This window comes from Podarcis cretensis, assembly GCF_951804945.1.
Source record: "Podarcis cretensis genome assembly, chromosome: 11".
NCBI lineage: Eukaryota > Metazoa > Chordata > Lepidosauria > Squamata > Lacertidae > Podarcis > Podarcis cretensis.
The window spans coordinates 15,873,029-15,888,588 of NC_137180.1; the positions used below are offsets into that span (position 1 = coordinate 15,873,029).

Sequence of the window (15,560 nt, forward strand, 5' to 3'; positions counted from 1 at the left end):
TTTTGGCTGTCACATAGTAAACACCTACATTTCACTTTGTAATGAGATCACTTAATTCCTGCCTTTGTTTTTGTTTTTGTTTTTGAGAATGTGGTGTTTTGTTTTGTTTTCATGACAACAAGTATGGTCAGGGTAGTGGCTACAATGGCTACAATGGGAGAAACTGGGCATGCTGTATTCATTCCAGCTTTGGAGAAGTTGTAAGAAAGAAGTGGTTTGTTTGGTGTGGTTTTTTAAAAGCTATAAACATGATTGTACTTTTTCCTGACACACATCACACCGTGTATGATCCTCTGCATGTTCAGTAATGGCAACTAGAATCAAATTGTATGCGTTTTCTGTTATGCAGTGAAATTTGACTCCAGTTGTCATTACTGAGCATGCTGTATTGCGTTTGAGCATGCTCGGTAACATAATATATATACAAATGTGGCAGGTGTGATACATTGGCACAGGGAACTTAAAGAAGTCCAATATTTACTATCGCAGACCGTATGCTAAACACATCAGGTGGTGTAGTTAGAGCACAGTACAAATATTTGTATTCATGATACATATCAAGAATGGTTTTACAGCAAACATATGTTTATGCAATAAAAAGCACATACAAATTGAAAACCAGAGATCAGCTTTTACAGGTACTGTATTTTTCGTCCTATAGGGCGCACCGACCCATAGGACGCACCTCGTTTTTCTTTGGGGGGGGGGGGAAATGAATTTAAAAAAATTATTTCCCCCCCCCCAGCCGCGACAGGCTGCCCCCCAAGCCTCGCGCGCTCGGCGGGATCTCCCACCGGGCGCGCAAGGCTTGCGGACACTCGCTGGGGCTGCAGGCTGCTGCCCGCAAGCCTTGTGAGCCCGCGGGAACTCCCGCCGGGCTTGCAAGGCTTGTGGATAGCTTCCTGAAGCCTGGACAGGGAGAGGGGTCGGTGCGCACCGATGCCTCTTGCTCTCCAGGCTTCAGCGAAAGCCTGCATTCGACCCATAGGATGCACACACATTTCCCCTTCATTTTTGGAGGGGAAAGTGCGTCCTATGGGGCAAAAAATACGGTAGATATTTCCTTAATTGCCTGCATAAGTGTGATGGCATAGATAAGTTTCCAGAGGTCATTTAAATATTCAAAGAGACAGCGCCTGTTGCACCTGTTGGCAGAGCATTCCACACTAAAGGCTTGATGATGCTAAAGGCTTGGGTTTTTGTTGCCGTCAGGTGAGCCTTGCCAGTCAGTGTGGAACAGGGGCAACTAACAAGGTTCCTGCAGGTTAATTCAGGAAATGAGCTGGGATATAAATGTTTAGGAACCTGGGGTACCTGAACCTAAGTTGTGCCACAAATGCCAGGTGGCTGAGGAGTATTCAACCAGTGCTACTCTCTCAATGCAACCCTAAATATTAGAGTGGAAGCACCATAATACTGTGCCTCTGGTACCCATCCCACTAAGTGACTCCAAGAGGATACCATGGTCTGTTGGTATCAAAAGCTGCTGAGAGATCAGGCAGAAGTAACAGGGATGCACTCCCCCATCTCTCATGATAAGGTCAGAGCAATCAAGGCTGATTTAGTTCCGAAATCAGGACTGAACACAGATTGTAGCAGATCTAGCTAATCAATCTCATCCAGGAACTGCTGCATATAGCAATCAGTCTCATCCAGGGACTCCTAAGGAAGAAAAAAGATTTTAAAAGTGTTCTTCATCTGCTTCTGTCTCCAGATATTAATGAGTGCAGCCTCATTCCAGGAATATGTGATGCTGGTGAATGTTCCAACACTGTGGGAAGTTATTTTTGCCTCTGTCCACATGGTTTTGTGACATCGACAGATGGCTCTCATTGCATTGGTAGGTATATTATTTTATGGACCCTTTGGACGGTCTCGAAGCTCACTGCAGGCCAGTTCTAACCTACTGTTCCTTGGACAGTTCATAAAGGTTTCTAGTCTATGAACTTAACTTGCTAGTCTTCGGCCATCATACAACCCTGGTCATATCCCACAATCTCCCTATTTGTAGAGGAAGGAGCTGTGATCCTTGCATGCACTGACCATTAAAATAAATAAATGGAGGTGTGTTTGCAAAAAAGACTCTGGGACCTTCTGGTAAAGGGTGGATAAGAAATACAACAATACAGCAATAATTTTATACAGTTTGGTTATAGTCTACTTCCATGGTTTAAGACTATGTCATTTCCAAACTATATGTACTTTACTTTATTTGTGATGTTTGGAAAACAAGACATGAGGAAACTAAAATTATATCATTTACTTAATCCAGCCTCTACTAAACTTGAAGGGAAAACTCAGATTGATTTCTTATTAAGATTAATTTGATTCTTCTTTAATATTGTAAAGTTTGCCTTGGATTGTTGTCTATAACCACAAAGTCAATATTTGAAAGATACTCCTATGAAGCTAGAATACATCAACAGAAAAGATTGCTATTTTATTTGGCCTAAGTACCCTCTCATGCCCAATGAGGAAAAGTGGTCAAGAAGATGTATTTATTTCTGTGCTTGTATGTCAACAGGCAAAGCCTAAAAGCTTCTGACATCTGGTAGCCAGTTGGGGAGAAAAGCAAATAAATTTCTTTCTCTTGAGTTTCTAGTTAATGCAAGAGTTACTTTAAACCATCAGAGGGCACTGTTTAACAATCTAGCCCGCGATTGTAGCCCCTCTGCCTAACTCGACTCCGCCTTTTAGAGGTTATTTTGGTTTATTGTGTTCTCCCAACTTGTTGAGACAAGATGTCTGTTATTTTCTCTCTCATTTCCATTCATCCTGGAAATATTTCCTACATGAATATAGCCTTTGAACTCCATAAACTGTAAGTGGTTATTCCAAAAGGTACCAAAGCTGCAAGGTCTGCTAACAGCAAGGAATGCTACCTACCAGTTTATCTCTGCCTTACAGCATGAATGCAGGAGTTTTATGGCCTTTTAGGCTGCATGGTTGTCATTTGTCAACTGTAGCAGCCAGTTGTAGATGGGCTCTCTGCATAGAAGTGATAACCATAAACTGCATTGCATAATGTGTTCTACTGCACTGATAATACTCACATTTGTTTACCCAAATTGTTGAAATCAGGCATAGGCAAACCCGGCCCTCCAGATGTTTTGGGACTACAGTTCCCATCATCCTGTTAGCTAGGGATGATGGGAGTTGTAGTCCCAAAACATCCGGAGGGCTGAGTTTGCCTATACCTGATTTAAATGCTACCCTAGGGTTAAGAAAATGTTTTAAATTACTTTATATAAATAGTCCGTTAGTAATTTTTCTCCTTATCAATATTCAGATCAAAGAGCAGGTACATGTTTCTCCAGTCTGGTGAATGGTCGCTGCGCACAAGAACTTCCTGGCAGGTTTACCAAAATGCAATGCTGCTGTGAATCTGGACGTTGTTGGGCACTTGGATCCGTACCGGAAATGTGTCCTGTTAGAGGTTCTGGTGAGTGCTTTTATATGCCCAGTTTTAGTTAGGATCGCTGGAATAATATTGCACCAATTTTGAAAATCAAGCTTAGATATGAAAAAATATATAATTGCATTTTGCTTCAAAAGTACATGAAGTTCCCAGCCTGTACATCTCTCTGATCAGTTACAGTTAAGGGACAACCTCTTTCTATTACTATTGAAAATACTTCTTTAAAGCCGTGATTATTTAAAGCAATCATAGCTCATTTCGATATAGAGAAATAACGACTCCTTGTACTGCATATTTTTAACTGTTATATTAAATTGAACTGGAAGGATACAAGGCACCCATATTTTGTTTTATTTCTCCAAATAACCTGGGAGGAAAAGGTTTGAATACAGAAACATTCAAATTTGCAGAAAACGTCTGAAATAAAACCGAAATCCTCCAGGAAAATGCATTCGCTTAAAAGATCTGCCTTTTTAACATAAGAAAATGCTAATTTTCTATGTTTATATTTATTATCTGCCTTGCTGTCATGAAGTCTTTCCTGCCTTATGTCTTTGTGACCTGCTTTTACCTCCCTCAAATCAGAGTTCCCTTTGAATTTTTTTGGGTCTTGCTCATCCCAACACATACCACCTGCATTCCATAGTGATCTGGCTCCATATCACTCATAGCCTCATCCTTACTTTATTCCGTTTAGAATCCCTAAATGTTTTCTAAACAACCTTAATGTAAATAATATTCTGCCTATTCCAAACAATAAAATAACTTGGAGAGATATATTCTCTTGGAGTCAGCTGAGGTTTTGTGTATTATTCTAAATGAGTGTTCCCAGCTGTCTCCAGTGCTTGCTTAGCAAATTAATGTGACTGAACTAGGAGACAATGGTTAGTGATCGCAGCCAATTCCATATTTACTCACATGAGTCCACATTTGGAGATGGCTGTGAACATTTACATGAATGCAAACGGTATAATCTAAAACTGTACAGAAATTATGGTTTATCTTGATAAATTACGCCCTTTCCGGAAGCAAATTTCGTCTCGGTGCGAGACGTATACAGTGGTGCCTCGCAAGACGAAATTAATTCGTTCCGTGAGTCGCTTCGTCTTGCGATTTTTTCATCTTGTGGAGCGCGGATTGCCCAGGTATTAACGGTTTTACGATAAAGGTAGCAAATCCGCAAGACGTTTTCATCTTGCGAAGCAAGCCCATAGGGAAATTCGTCTTGCGAAGCACCTCGAAAAATGGAAAACCCTTTCGTCTAGCAAGTTTTTCGTCATGCGAGGCATTCGTCTTGCGGGGCACCACTGAATTTTTCTTTCTGTCAGCCTTGGGGGACTTAAAACAAGGTAGAAGAAAGAATATCCTCTATTTCTGAGCTGCTGAATAGTTGAGAATAGATTCTGTCACGATAACTCTTGGAGTAATCTTGCAAAAATTAGCTGTGCCCAAAGCTAATTGAGGTGGCAAAATCTCTCATAAGTAATAGTATCTTTTTAAGTGAATGTCTTATTTTCCAAAATAGATGAACTGGTGTATGTTCCTACCTCTTTGTGAAAAGATGAGATATTAATGCTTCTGTGTTGTTTTTCATTTTCGTAGATGAATATCGCAGGCTGTGCATAGATGGCATTCCTGTCGTAGGGGGTTCCAGACCTGGTGGTACAGGAGGAAATGGGTTCTTTCCTGGAGGAAATGGAAATGGCTATGGACCAGGAGGAACAGGATTCATCCCCCTTCCTGGAGGAAATGGTTTTTCCCCAGGTGTGGGTGGGGCTGGAGTAGGGACTGGTGGCCAAGGTCCCACAGGAAATGGCCCCATCATTACAGGGCTGAGTAAGTTGCCATATTTGACTGTTTTTCCATGCAGTGGATAATTTGTGTGTGTGTGTGTGTGTGTGTGTATAGTAGTTGAGTCCCTGGAGGCGGTTGGAGGTTGGATGGCAGCTAACAGATTGAGGTTAACAGATTGAGGTTGAATCCTGACAAGACAGAAGTACTGTTTTTGGGGGACAGGAAGTGAGCAGGTGTGGAGGATTCCCTGGTTCTGAATGGGGTAACTGTGCCCCTGAAGGATCAGGTGCGCAGCCTGGGAGTCATTCTGGACTCACAGCTGTCCATGGAGGCACAGGTCAAATCTGTGTCCAGGGCAGCTGTTTACCAGCTCCATCTGGTACGCAGGCTGAGACCCTACCTGCCTGCAGACTGCCTTGCCAGAGTGGTGCATGCTCTGGTTATCTTCCGCTTGGACTACTGCAATGCGCTCTATGTGGGGCTACCTTTGAAGGTGACCTGGAAACTACAACTAATCCAGAACGCGGCAGCTAGACTGGTGACTGGGAGCGGCCGCAGAGACCACATAACACCGGTCTTGAAAGACCTACATTGACTCCCAGTACGTTTCCGAGCACAATTCAAAGTGTTGGTGCTGACCTTTAAAGCCCTAAACGGCCTTGGTCCAGTATATCTGAAGGAGCGTCTCCACCCTCATCATTCTACCTGGACACTGAGGTCCAGCTCCGAGGGCCTTCTGGCGGTTCCCTCACTGCAAGAAGCCAAGTTACAGGGAACCAGGCAGAGGGCCTTCTCCGTAGTGGCGCCTTCCCTGTGGAACGCCCTCCCACCAGATGTCAAAGAGAATAACAACTACCAGACTTTCAGAAGACATCTGAAGGCAGCCCTGTTTAGGAAAGTTTTTAATATTTGATGTATTATAGTATTTTAATATTTTTTTGGAAGCCGCCCAGAGTGGGCGGGGTATAAATAAATTATTATTATTATTATTATTATTATTATTATTATTATCCCCTACCACTGTCAATACTGCTGATTGCAAGTTAAAATAATTATACTATGGAAAATAAAGTCATTTGATCATCTGGACCTAACTTTAATGTTGTAATACAACTTGGATCTGTTTTTCCTCCCCTTAGCAATACTCAATCAAACAATAGATATTTGTAAGCACCATCCAAATCTTTGTTTAAATGGACGCTGCATCCCAACGATTTCCAGTTATCGATGCGAATGCAATATGGGGTATAAGCAAGATGCAAATGGAGACTGTATTGGTGAGTGCAACTTCTGATTTCACCTGCTTTTCATCCGATCCGTAAACATCTTTAAAATACCTCTTCTACAGAGATACTGAAATATATCTTCTATAAAGATGCTGAAATATTAAAAGGCCCCCAATGTGCTCTTGAGACTTTATCGCAATGAAATGTAGATTAATGTGACAACTACGAAGAATTATATTATCACTTATTTTTACCCTATTGATATAAAACTTATAAACACTTATGTACACTGATGCAAATGGTTACTAGGTTTCTTCTACTTTCTGCAAAATGTATCGAGCATCTTGCATGGTTGGACTGCACACACAAAAAATGGCCAATAGTTTAAGCAGTCTCTGCTCTCCAGCCCTTCCTCTGGTCAGATTGGCAGCCTACCAAGGTCGCTCTTGGTTGAGAGAAACTATTGAGGGAAGTAACAAGGAACTCTGTGTAATGTCTAGATGATCAAACGAGCTACTAATAAGAGAACACTTTTCTGGAAGTTTAGCAATCTAATATTAGGGATGCTGTATCATATGGCAGTACTTCCTGAATTATTAGAACATGCTTGGAAGCAACAGTTTAAAGATGCTACTTAGTGTGTTCTAGCAGTTTAGCAAGCACCTCCACAGTTCTAACAATGTATGTATTAATCTGTAAGGCTATTCACTGGGATATTAGTTTTCAAGTAACTGGACTGCCCAGTGAAACAAAATAAACTACTAAGTGCTTTGTAATGAACTCCCACAAGAGCTAGGGCATTAAAGAGAGCAGCTGGGACATTTAGAGAGCTGGAAAATGTTCAAAGGAAAACCATTTGAGCAATAATAGGGTACTTTGAGAGGTACAGTGAGCAGATGAGAGAAAAGCCAAAATAGCACTAAGTAGACAATGTGTTCTCATGTGGGGGGTATTTGCAAGGAGATTCTGTTTCTTCAGAAAGGTTTCCAACAAAAAGTAAGAGTTTTACTCTTGTCAGGCAATTTCCTTATTGAAAAGCCATTGTACATTTATCTTTACTCCCTTCCACCACCAGCAATAATATGGGAGTTTACTAAATTTAAACAAGTTGATCTGAATAGAAATATTCCCTGTAGACATGAATTTAGTGAAAAAAGCAAACTGCTGGCTGTGCTTAAAAGATTTGCTTATCACACAGAGTACATGTATTTGCATAGGACATAAAGAAAATATATGTTCTGTAAACTTAGCATTTTCTTTCCGAAGAAACCATGCCAAGGCGGAAGGAGTGTTATGTTTGTTGTTTATAAATATCTTCCACCCATGAATATATTAACAGTTCAGTACAGTCCATTCCTTTAAGAAGTTCTTTTATTTTCATATGAAGTTAACAGACAGGATATAACAGGCAACACATTCATGAGGACCTGTGGCCTAGTTGAAATAATATCAATAGCTTTGTGCTTGTTGAGGGCGGAAACAAATAATCCAGCGACAGATTGGCTTGCTGTGCATGAGTGCAAAATGTTTTTACTTAGAAAAATAATCAAATTCTACAGGGAAGTATGTGGGGGAGGAGGAATCCCCACGTTACTGTGTACAATTTAGACAGAAAATTATAAAAGTCAGTGCTGAATGGCTGCTACATTTGATTATTTTAATATATCCTGTTCTCTTCATATTGCTTCATGTTTATGGCTTTGCTGCAGTTTTCTCAACTACATGCTCAAAAGTAAGTGGGGTGTGAAATTAAGCTGGGGTTTTTGCATGGGAAATGGGGAATTGGTCTATAGTATTAGATAGAATATTGTCATAATCTGCCAGGTTAGATTTCTGATGTTTATATCGTACTTTTCACTGGTGTGGGCAAATAACTTGGAATCCTCTTTATATGTGATTTCATTTACATTGAGTAAAAATTTATTAGCAGCTTGATGTGCAAACTCTTTCACAAGGTCTTCAGGGGAGAGAAAAGAGAGACAGTGACCGTTTTAGGCATGTCCAATATGTGCTCCACTACGCACATGCACATCACACTGAACTCAGAACTGAAAATGCCACAAAAGAGGGCAGAAAAGGGTGAGGCAGGGGCAGGATGGTGGAAACGGTTTGTTTCGATGATTTTTCAATGGTGTTTCAAATATACATGTTTTCACATAAACTTGAGGTTCCTTGGAATATAACCCCTACGTAAGTTGGGAATTGGAAGTGCAATGTGGTAGACAAATTTGGAGAGGTTTTGTACAAACCCTGCAGCCCTGTTTCCATGCTTGCTTTGGGAACACGCATGTGAATCTGTTTTTGTATCCTGAGAGTTGCCTCCTCTGAAGCTGTGGGTGATGGGTTGGGGGATAGTCTTATGCTGAAGGGAACAGCTTCCCTCTGCAGCCTCTAGTTCTGCTCCTGCTGGAGGTCAGGCTACCATTTGCTCATTACAGCCGGCTCAGAAAACCAGTGCTTTAGCCAAACTAACAGGAGCTCACTGCAAAGTTTCCAGAAAGGAACAACAGAGCTAAAACTTAAGGACTTAACCCAGAAAAAGAAAGGCAAAAGAAGCATCACATTTTGTACGCAACAAGAGTTTGAAAGCGATCCCAGGAAGAAAGGACAGGCTGAAGGAAAAAGACAATGAGCAGAATGGGAATGCTCTGACAAGAAACTATTGCCTTTTCACCACAGAGATGAAAATCACAAGTGGTTCAGAATGTATTGTCAGCTTCATAGAGTCCCAGAAGCTCCTACAATGTAGGTGAAATGGAAATGGGTTTCTTAAACTGTTCTCCATTTTACCTCTGTAATAAGGTTTATCTGCATAGATGGGGACGGGGGCTTCACCACTGTGAGCCAGTGTGGTGTAGTGGTTAAGAGCGGTAAACTTGTAATCTGGGGAACCGGGTTCGCGTCTCCGCTCCTCCACATGCAGCTGCTGGGTGACCTTTGGCTAGTCACACTTCTCTGAAGTCTCTCAGTCCCACTCACCTCACAGAGTGTTTGTTGTCGGGGAGGAAGGGAAAGGAGAATGTTAGCCACTTTGAGACTCCTTCGGGTAGTGATAAAGCGGGATATCAAATCAAAACTCTTCTTCTTCTTCCTCTTCTTCTCCTTCATTTGATCACTGCTCATTACAGTATTCACACAGTTCTCCCACTTTAAGGAAGACATTGTGCATGATCTAATTGCTGCTGCAAAAAGTAGGAAGGAAGGAAGCTAACTGAACATGCTCACTATTATGCCATATGAAAATCTGTGCCATAAACAGCTGCTAAACCTCTTCCCAGGTGTATGCTCAGGCTGTTAACTAAAACACTTCATTCAAAATCATAAATACGGATGGTTGTTGATTTAAGGAAATGCCCATAAACAGAAACAAGGGGTTGCATTATATGCAGTAAGTAATAGGTTCACGTGGTTGCTTTTCTGTAGTTAAGCTACATTTGGCAGCCTCCTCCATGTGAAGAGCCATGTCTTGTGAGTGCATTTGACTGCTATATGTTTGTCAATCCTGATACTTTGTTTTTCCACATGATCCAAGAGTGTTGAAACCTATCCTAAAATCTGCAGCCAGGCACATCTCCAAAACACAGAAAGGCAAATTAATGATGGAGAAACAATAAGAGGAGGAGGAGTTTGGATTTGATATCCCGCTTTATCACTACCCAAAGGAGTCTCAAAGCGGCTAACATTCTCCTTTCCCTTCCTCCCCCACAACAAACACTCTGTGAGGTGAGTGGGGCTGAGAGACTTCAAAGAAGTATGACTAGCCCAAGGTCACCCAGCAGCTGCATGTGGAGGAGTGGGGAATTGAACCCGGTTCACCAGATTACGAGTCCACTGCTCTTAACCACTACACCACACTGGCTCTCATATAACTCTGTGATTCAGTCCTATTAATCTAGTGACAAGTGTATATTTATATTTCTTCATTGCTTTATTTTCTTTCTCTACCTAGATTTTATTTTTTTATTTAAGAAGCATGAGATGCTGCATATTTTTGAAAATGGACTGAGTGGGCTGTATTAGGTAATGACTGTATACTGAGAATCATGGTGCAGGTGTTGTTGTTTTTTTTAGATTAGTGCGTTGAATCAGTTTCTGCTGAAGAAAGTGAAATTTATTTCTCTGTTCAGCGATTGTACTTGTTAGGAGCTTTTTTGTATAACTCGTGAAATCTGATTGTCTTCTTTCCTGATATCAACAGATGTTGATGAGTGCATATCAAATCCATGCACTAATGGAGACTGTGTGAACACACCTGGCTCTTATTATTGCAAATGCCATACAGGTTTCCAGAGAACACCTACAAAGCAGGCTTGCATTGGTAAGAAGGCCAATACTTCTGCAATTACTCGTGCTTATATTTGACCTGAGTTTGATCTCCCACCCCCCTTAGATTATCAATACGATTTTGAATCGCCTTTTCAGCAAACGGTGACAGTGATGTAGTATTTACAAACCCTACACAAATCTTGTTGTTGTTGTTGTTTAGTCGTTTAGTCGTGTCCGACTCTTCGTGACCCCATGGACCAGAGAACGCCAGGCACTCCTGTCCTCCACTGCCCCCCGCAGCTTGGTCAGACTCATGCTGGTAACCTCGAAAACACTATCCAACCATCTCGTCCTCTGTCGCCCCCTTCTCCTTGTGCCCTCCATCTTTCCCAACATCAGGGTCTTCTCCAGGGAGTCTTCTCTTCTCATGAGGTGGCCAAAGTACTGGAGCCTCAGCTTCACAATCTGTCCTTCCAGTGAGCACTCAGGGCTGATTTCCTTAAGAATGGAGAGGTTTGATCTTCTTGCAGTCCATGGGACTCTCAAGAGTCTCCTCCAGCACCATAATTCAAAAGCATCAATTCTTCGGCGATCAGCCTTCTTTATGGTCCAGCTCTCACTTCCATACATCACTATACACAAATCTAGAATCCGTAAAATGGTTGGATGGCACCCTGTACGCCTCCTTCTGACGCCTGCTGCAGCCAAGCTGGTGCCAAATGTATTGCTGTGCTTTCCTTTGGACCACATCAGTGAGGCTGACAGGGAGGACTTGTCATTTGGGCATTCCAGGACCTCCATACACACTGTCGGGGCTTGTGCCCCGGAGTTCAGTGCTACTAACACAGCAAAAACAATGTGGGAAGTAGCAGTTATGAGTCTCCAGTCTCTACAGCCACAGCAGGCGCTGTAATTGTTCACTGGTTCATTTCGCCCCCAGAGGCACACACTATTGTCTCTCGAGACAGATGGATGCTAACAAAAAGAAAGAAAAGAAGTGTTATTACAGGAGCAGATTTTGTCAAATCTGCTTGCATTTGAAAAATCAAGTGACTGTGGACAGATAAAATACTTGATATCTGGTACCGTATTTTTCACTCTATAAGACGCACGAGACCACAAGACGCACCTAATTTTTGGAGGAGGAAAACAAGGAAAAAAATATTTTGTATCTCAGAAGCTAGAACAGCAAGAGGGATTGCTGCGCAGTGAAAGCAGCAATCCCTCTTGCTGTTCTGGCTTCTGTGATAGCTGCGCAGCCTGCATTCGCTCCATAAGACGCGCACACATTTCCCCTTACTTTTTAGGAGGGAAAAAGTGAGTCTTACGGAGCAAAAAATATGGTATATACGGGTTCACATCTCAAATGTACAAGACACAATCTAGCTAAATTTAGCTATGTGAGTTCCATTACACTAAGTAGTGGGACAGTGCTGGTGTCAAGTCTGGATCTGTAAACAGAATTCAAACATACTGACAAACTGCTTCATAAAATAAAAAAATTCCTTCCAGTAGCACCTTAAAGACCAACTAAGTTAGTTCTTGGTATGAGCTTTCGTGTGCATGCACACTTCTTCAGATACTTCATGTTTGCTTTCCAATAGCAAAATTGAAAGATATGATTTTCATTGAGTAAGGGGTATGTAAACCTGAGGTTTGGACCCAGTGGTCAGAAGCAGTTTGTTGTTTTCTCCTTGAAACTAGTTGATAATTATATTGTTATTATTCTCTGTTCTCCCCCACCCCTCTCAGATCTTGATGAATGCATCCAGAACGGCGTACTTTGTAAAAACGGCCGATGTGTGAACACTGATGGAAGTTTCCAGTGCATTTGCAATGCTGGGTTTGAACTAACTACTGATGGGAAAAACTGTGTTGGTATGAGATTGCTTGTTTCGTTTGTTTGTTCACTTTTAATGCTGATAAAACGTGCAAATTTCCATGCTGTCCTGCCATATGGCACAGAATAAAGTATATTCATAGGTTAAACATCAACAATTTATATACTGAGACTATACTGTGGGCTTGTTAAAATTTCAGCTACCATTTCAGGGGTTTTTTTTATAATAACAAATTCAATTTTAACATAACTTTATTATTTATTTAGCCTTTGCCAGTTAATTACAAAATAGGTTGACATGTAGTCACACTCTGGTTGATGTTGAAAAAAGCTATTGCAGTTATCCTTCTGAAATTTGGCTGGATTCATGCCCTCAGAAGGATTTGCACCTTTGCCCCCCTTTTTTAAAAAAAAACAAAACAAAAACAAATTTTAAGGTGCTCAGCACAAAAGCCCCAAACCTCATTTGCCTGTAATTTGATAGGCTTTACCTATCCTGCAGGGGCAGCTATTTCTGCAATTTTTATCCTTTTTTTTTTTTTTTGAAAAGGAACAAAAGTTTCAGGCATTTTTTATTTATCAGTGTTGAATGGGGATAAAATAAAGCAGCCTTGGATGGATCCTGAGCTGAATTTAGGCAGCCTCAGACCAAGGCAGACTTTTGGGCCAATAATGAATCATGGAGCCATGCCCTTGCTCTTTGTTTCTCCCCGTCTTCTCCTTCCATGTGTCTGACCAGTGTTTAGATTCTGGCTATTTAAAACCAGTTTTCTTAGATGCCTGAACTTCTGAACTGAATTTAAATGTTGTTTGCAAACCAGGATATGAAACTAGGTTCAGATTCCAATTATAAATTCTGATTTAAGCAGCACTGCCATGCTTTATATGTGGGGCCGCCTTTGATGGTGGTTGGGATGCTTCAATTAATATAGAATGCAATGGCCATAATTTTTAGCACCCTGAGAAAATGCTAAGAACATGTGCACTGTGAATGCCCTTCATGTCCACTTGTTTAAAGTGGATGAACTGAAGTTTTCACATTCCAGCTGGATCACTCTCTTAAGGTATAGCCAAGTTTGGCACAAAATGATTAAAAGAAAGATTTGCCATTTATTTTGTGTGATTTCACCCATTTGTTTTTCTGGTAGAAAGATTCTCATTAAATGAGACAAATCTTGAAAGAGATCTTGAGTAGTTTCTTCAAGGATTAAATATATCTACTAATTCGTTTTTCTAGATCATGACGAATGCACAACTACCAACATGTGTTTGAATGGCATGTGTATAAATGAGGATGGAAGTTTCAAATGCATCTGCAAACCGGGCTTTGTCCTGGCTCCTAATGGGCGCTACTGTACTGGTATGTAAGACACCATATTATGGCAATCTTCACTCTATACACACACAGAGAGAGAGAGAGAACTATGGTTGTTTCTCTCCTGCTTATTTCAGTTGTGCTGACATAGGAAAAGTTTCCACTGAAGTGTGCCAGTCTTGAGCATTGTGCCCTTTGATCAAATTTTGCCCTGAGCTTATTCATTGATTGTTTATTTAATCCACATATGAATCTTCGGTGGAAGTAGGTGGTGAATGACATTAGAAGGCCACAATCACACAATTTTATAAGAAAATTGTGGTTTCATTTACTAATCAGTAAAACATACATTTTCCTCCAGATATTGATGAGTGCCATCAGCCAGGGATTTGCATGAATGGTCACTGCATTAACACCGAGGGCTCGTTTCGTTGTGATTGTCCGCCAGGCCTAGCTGTGGGAGTTGATGGTCGTGTCTGTGTAGGTAAGATACACTTTTACAGTTTAATGTGATAAAGTTTAAACAAATATGGGTGAGAGCCAATGGTGGCAGCTGCTAGTACAACAGTCATTCTGCTAGTGAGGTCCCCATTGTTAACGTAGTGCAACAGCTAGACCCAGTGGGTAGCTTGGGCTAGCAGAAGTGTTGCACAACACTAGAATATCATATACCATTCAGCATTATGGCCACTAGGGCACTGTGGCTGGGACTGCATTGCTCTTTCGTCTCCTGAATGTTGTGTGTCTTTTCCGCTTACCAAAAGAGAGGAGCAAGGCAGCAGGAGTTTGGCACAGTGCAGGTTGTGTATCGGAGCCAACCACTGCTGCTCCTGGTGTATGTGTGTGTGCACGTGCGCACGTGCACATGACTTCCACTTGTGCTAGCACTTCTGCCATGAAAATAGCTTTTGCAGAAATGCTTACTGTCAGGGGTTCAGGAGCAGAAGCACAGGGAAGAGGGGAGATGGAGAGCGAAGGGGAAGAATCTGAGGGCAGCGTAGGAGAAGATGACAGTGGCCCGAGAGATTCCATGAGCCTCTCCAGCGAATCGGAAGATTCACAGAAGGGGGCGCCGGTGGCCAGGGCAAGGGGGGGTCCCAAGGGGGACACCCCAGAAGCAAGGGGCCAGCGGGGACTCCCAGAGCAGCAGTTGGAAATCAGGACCAGCTTCCCCACCAGAGCATAGTGGGGGGGAAGAGTCACAGGTATCGGGAGTAGCGTCTCCCCCAGCAGGGAGAGGAGAGGAGTCAGGGCTGACCACGCCTCCATCAGAGAGTCAGACAACGGAGGGGAGGTCAGATCCGGCCAGTATCCCGGAAGAGGGAAGCAGTGACAGAAGTAGTGTAACGGTCAGGAGGAAGGTCACTGGGTTGGCGCGAGAGGCAAGTTCAAATGTACAGGAGCGTGGGACAGCAGAGAATGAGGATTGGGAACCGGGTCCTAAAGCCCGCCGGAGGCAGGGGGAGGAGCTAAGCGACTCAGCGTCAGAGGAGTCCAGAAAGGGGAATGCCCCAGCGGGCAGGAGGACCCAGAGGAGAAGAGAGCAGCGGAAAAGGTGGAGCAGGGCTAGGATCTTAAACTGGTGTCAGAGGGGAGGAGATTCAGACGGGACTTCGCCGATCTAGGGTTTAAGACGTAGGGCTACACGCTGCGGCTTTGAAATGGAAATTGAACTTCAATAAAGACTTTTGTACATTACGA

The 15,560-nt window shown here is 42.2% G+C and overlaps 1 protein-coding gene across 1 annotated transcript in view; it reads left to right on the top strand.

Moving 5' to 3' along the window:
* The window catches only part of FBN2 (fibrillin 2), a 136,950-nt gene that overhangs the window by 48,770 nt on the left and 72,620 nt on the right, over positions 1–15,560 (top strand). The window contains exons 8-15 of the mRNA XM_079995931.1: positions 1,715–1,840; positions 3,290–3,442; positions 5,021–5,254; positions 6,352–6,489; positions 10,637–10,756; positions 12,457–12,582; positions 13,782–13,904; positions 14,221–14,343. Coding sequence (XP_079852057.1) covers positions 1,715–1,840; positions 3,290–3,442; positions 5,021–5,254; positions 6,352–6,489; positions 10,637–10,756; positions 12,457–12,582; positions 13,782–13,904; positions 14,221–14,343 — 1,143 coding nt within the window. The remainder of the gene's footprint in view (positions 1–1,714; positions 1,841–3,289; positions 3,443–5,020; positions 5,255–6,351; positions 6,490–10,636; positions 10,757–12,456; positions 12,583–13,781; positions 13,905–14,220; positions 14,344–15,560) is intronic.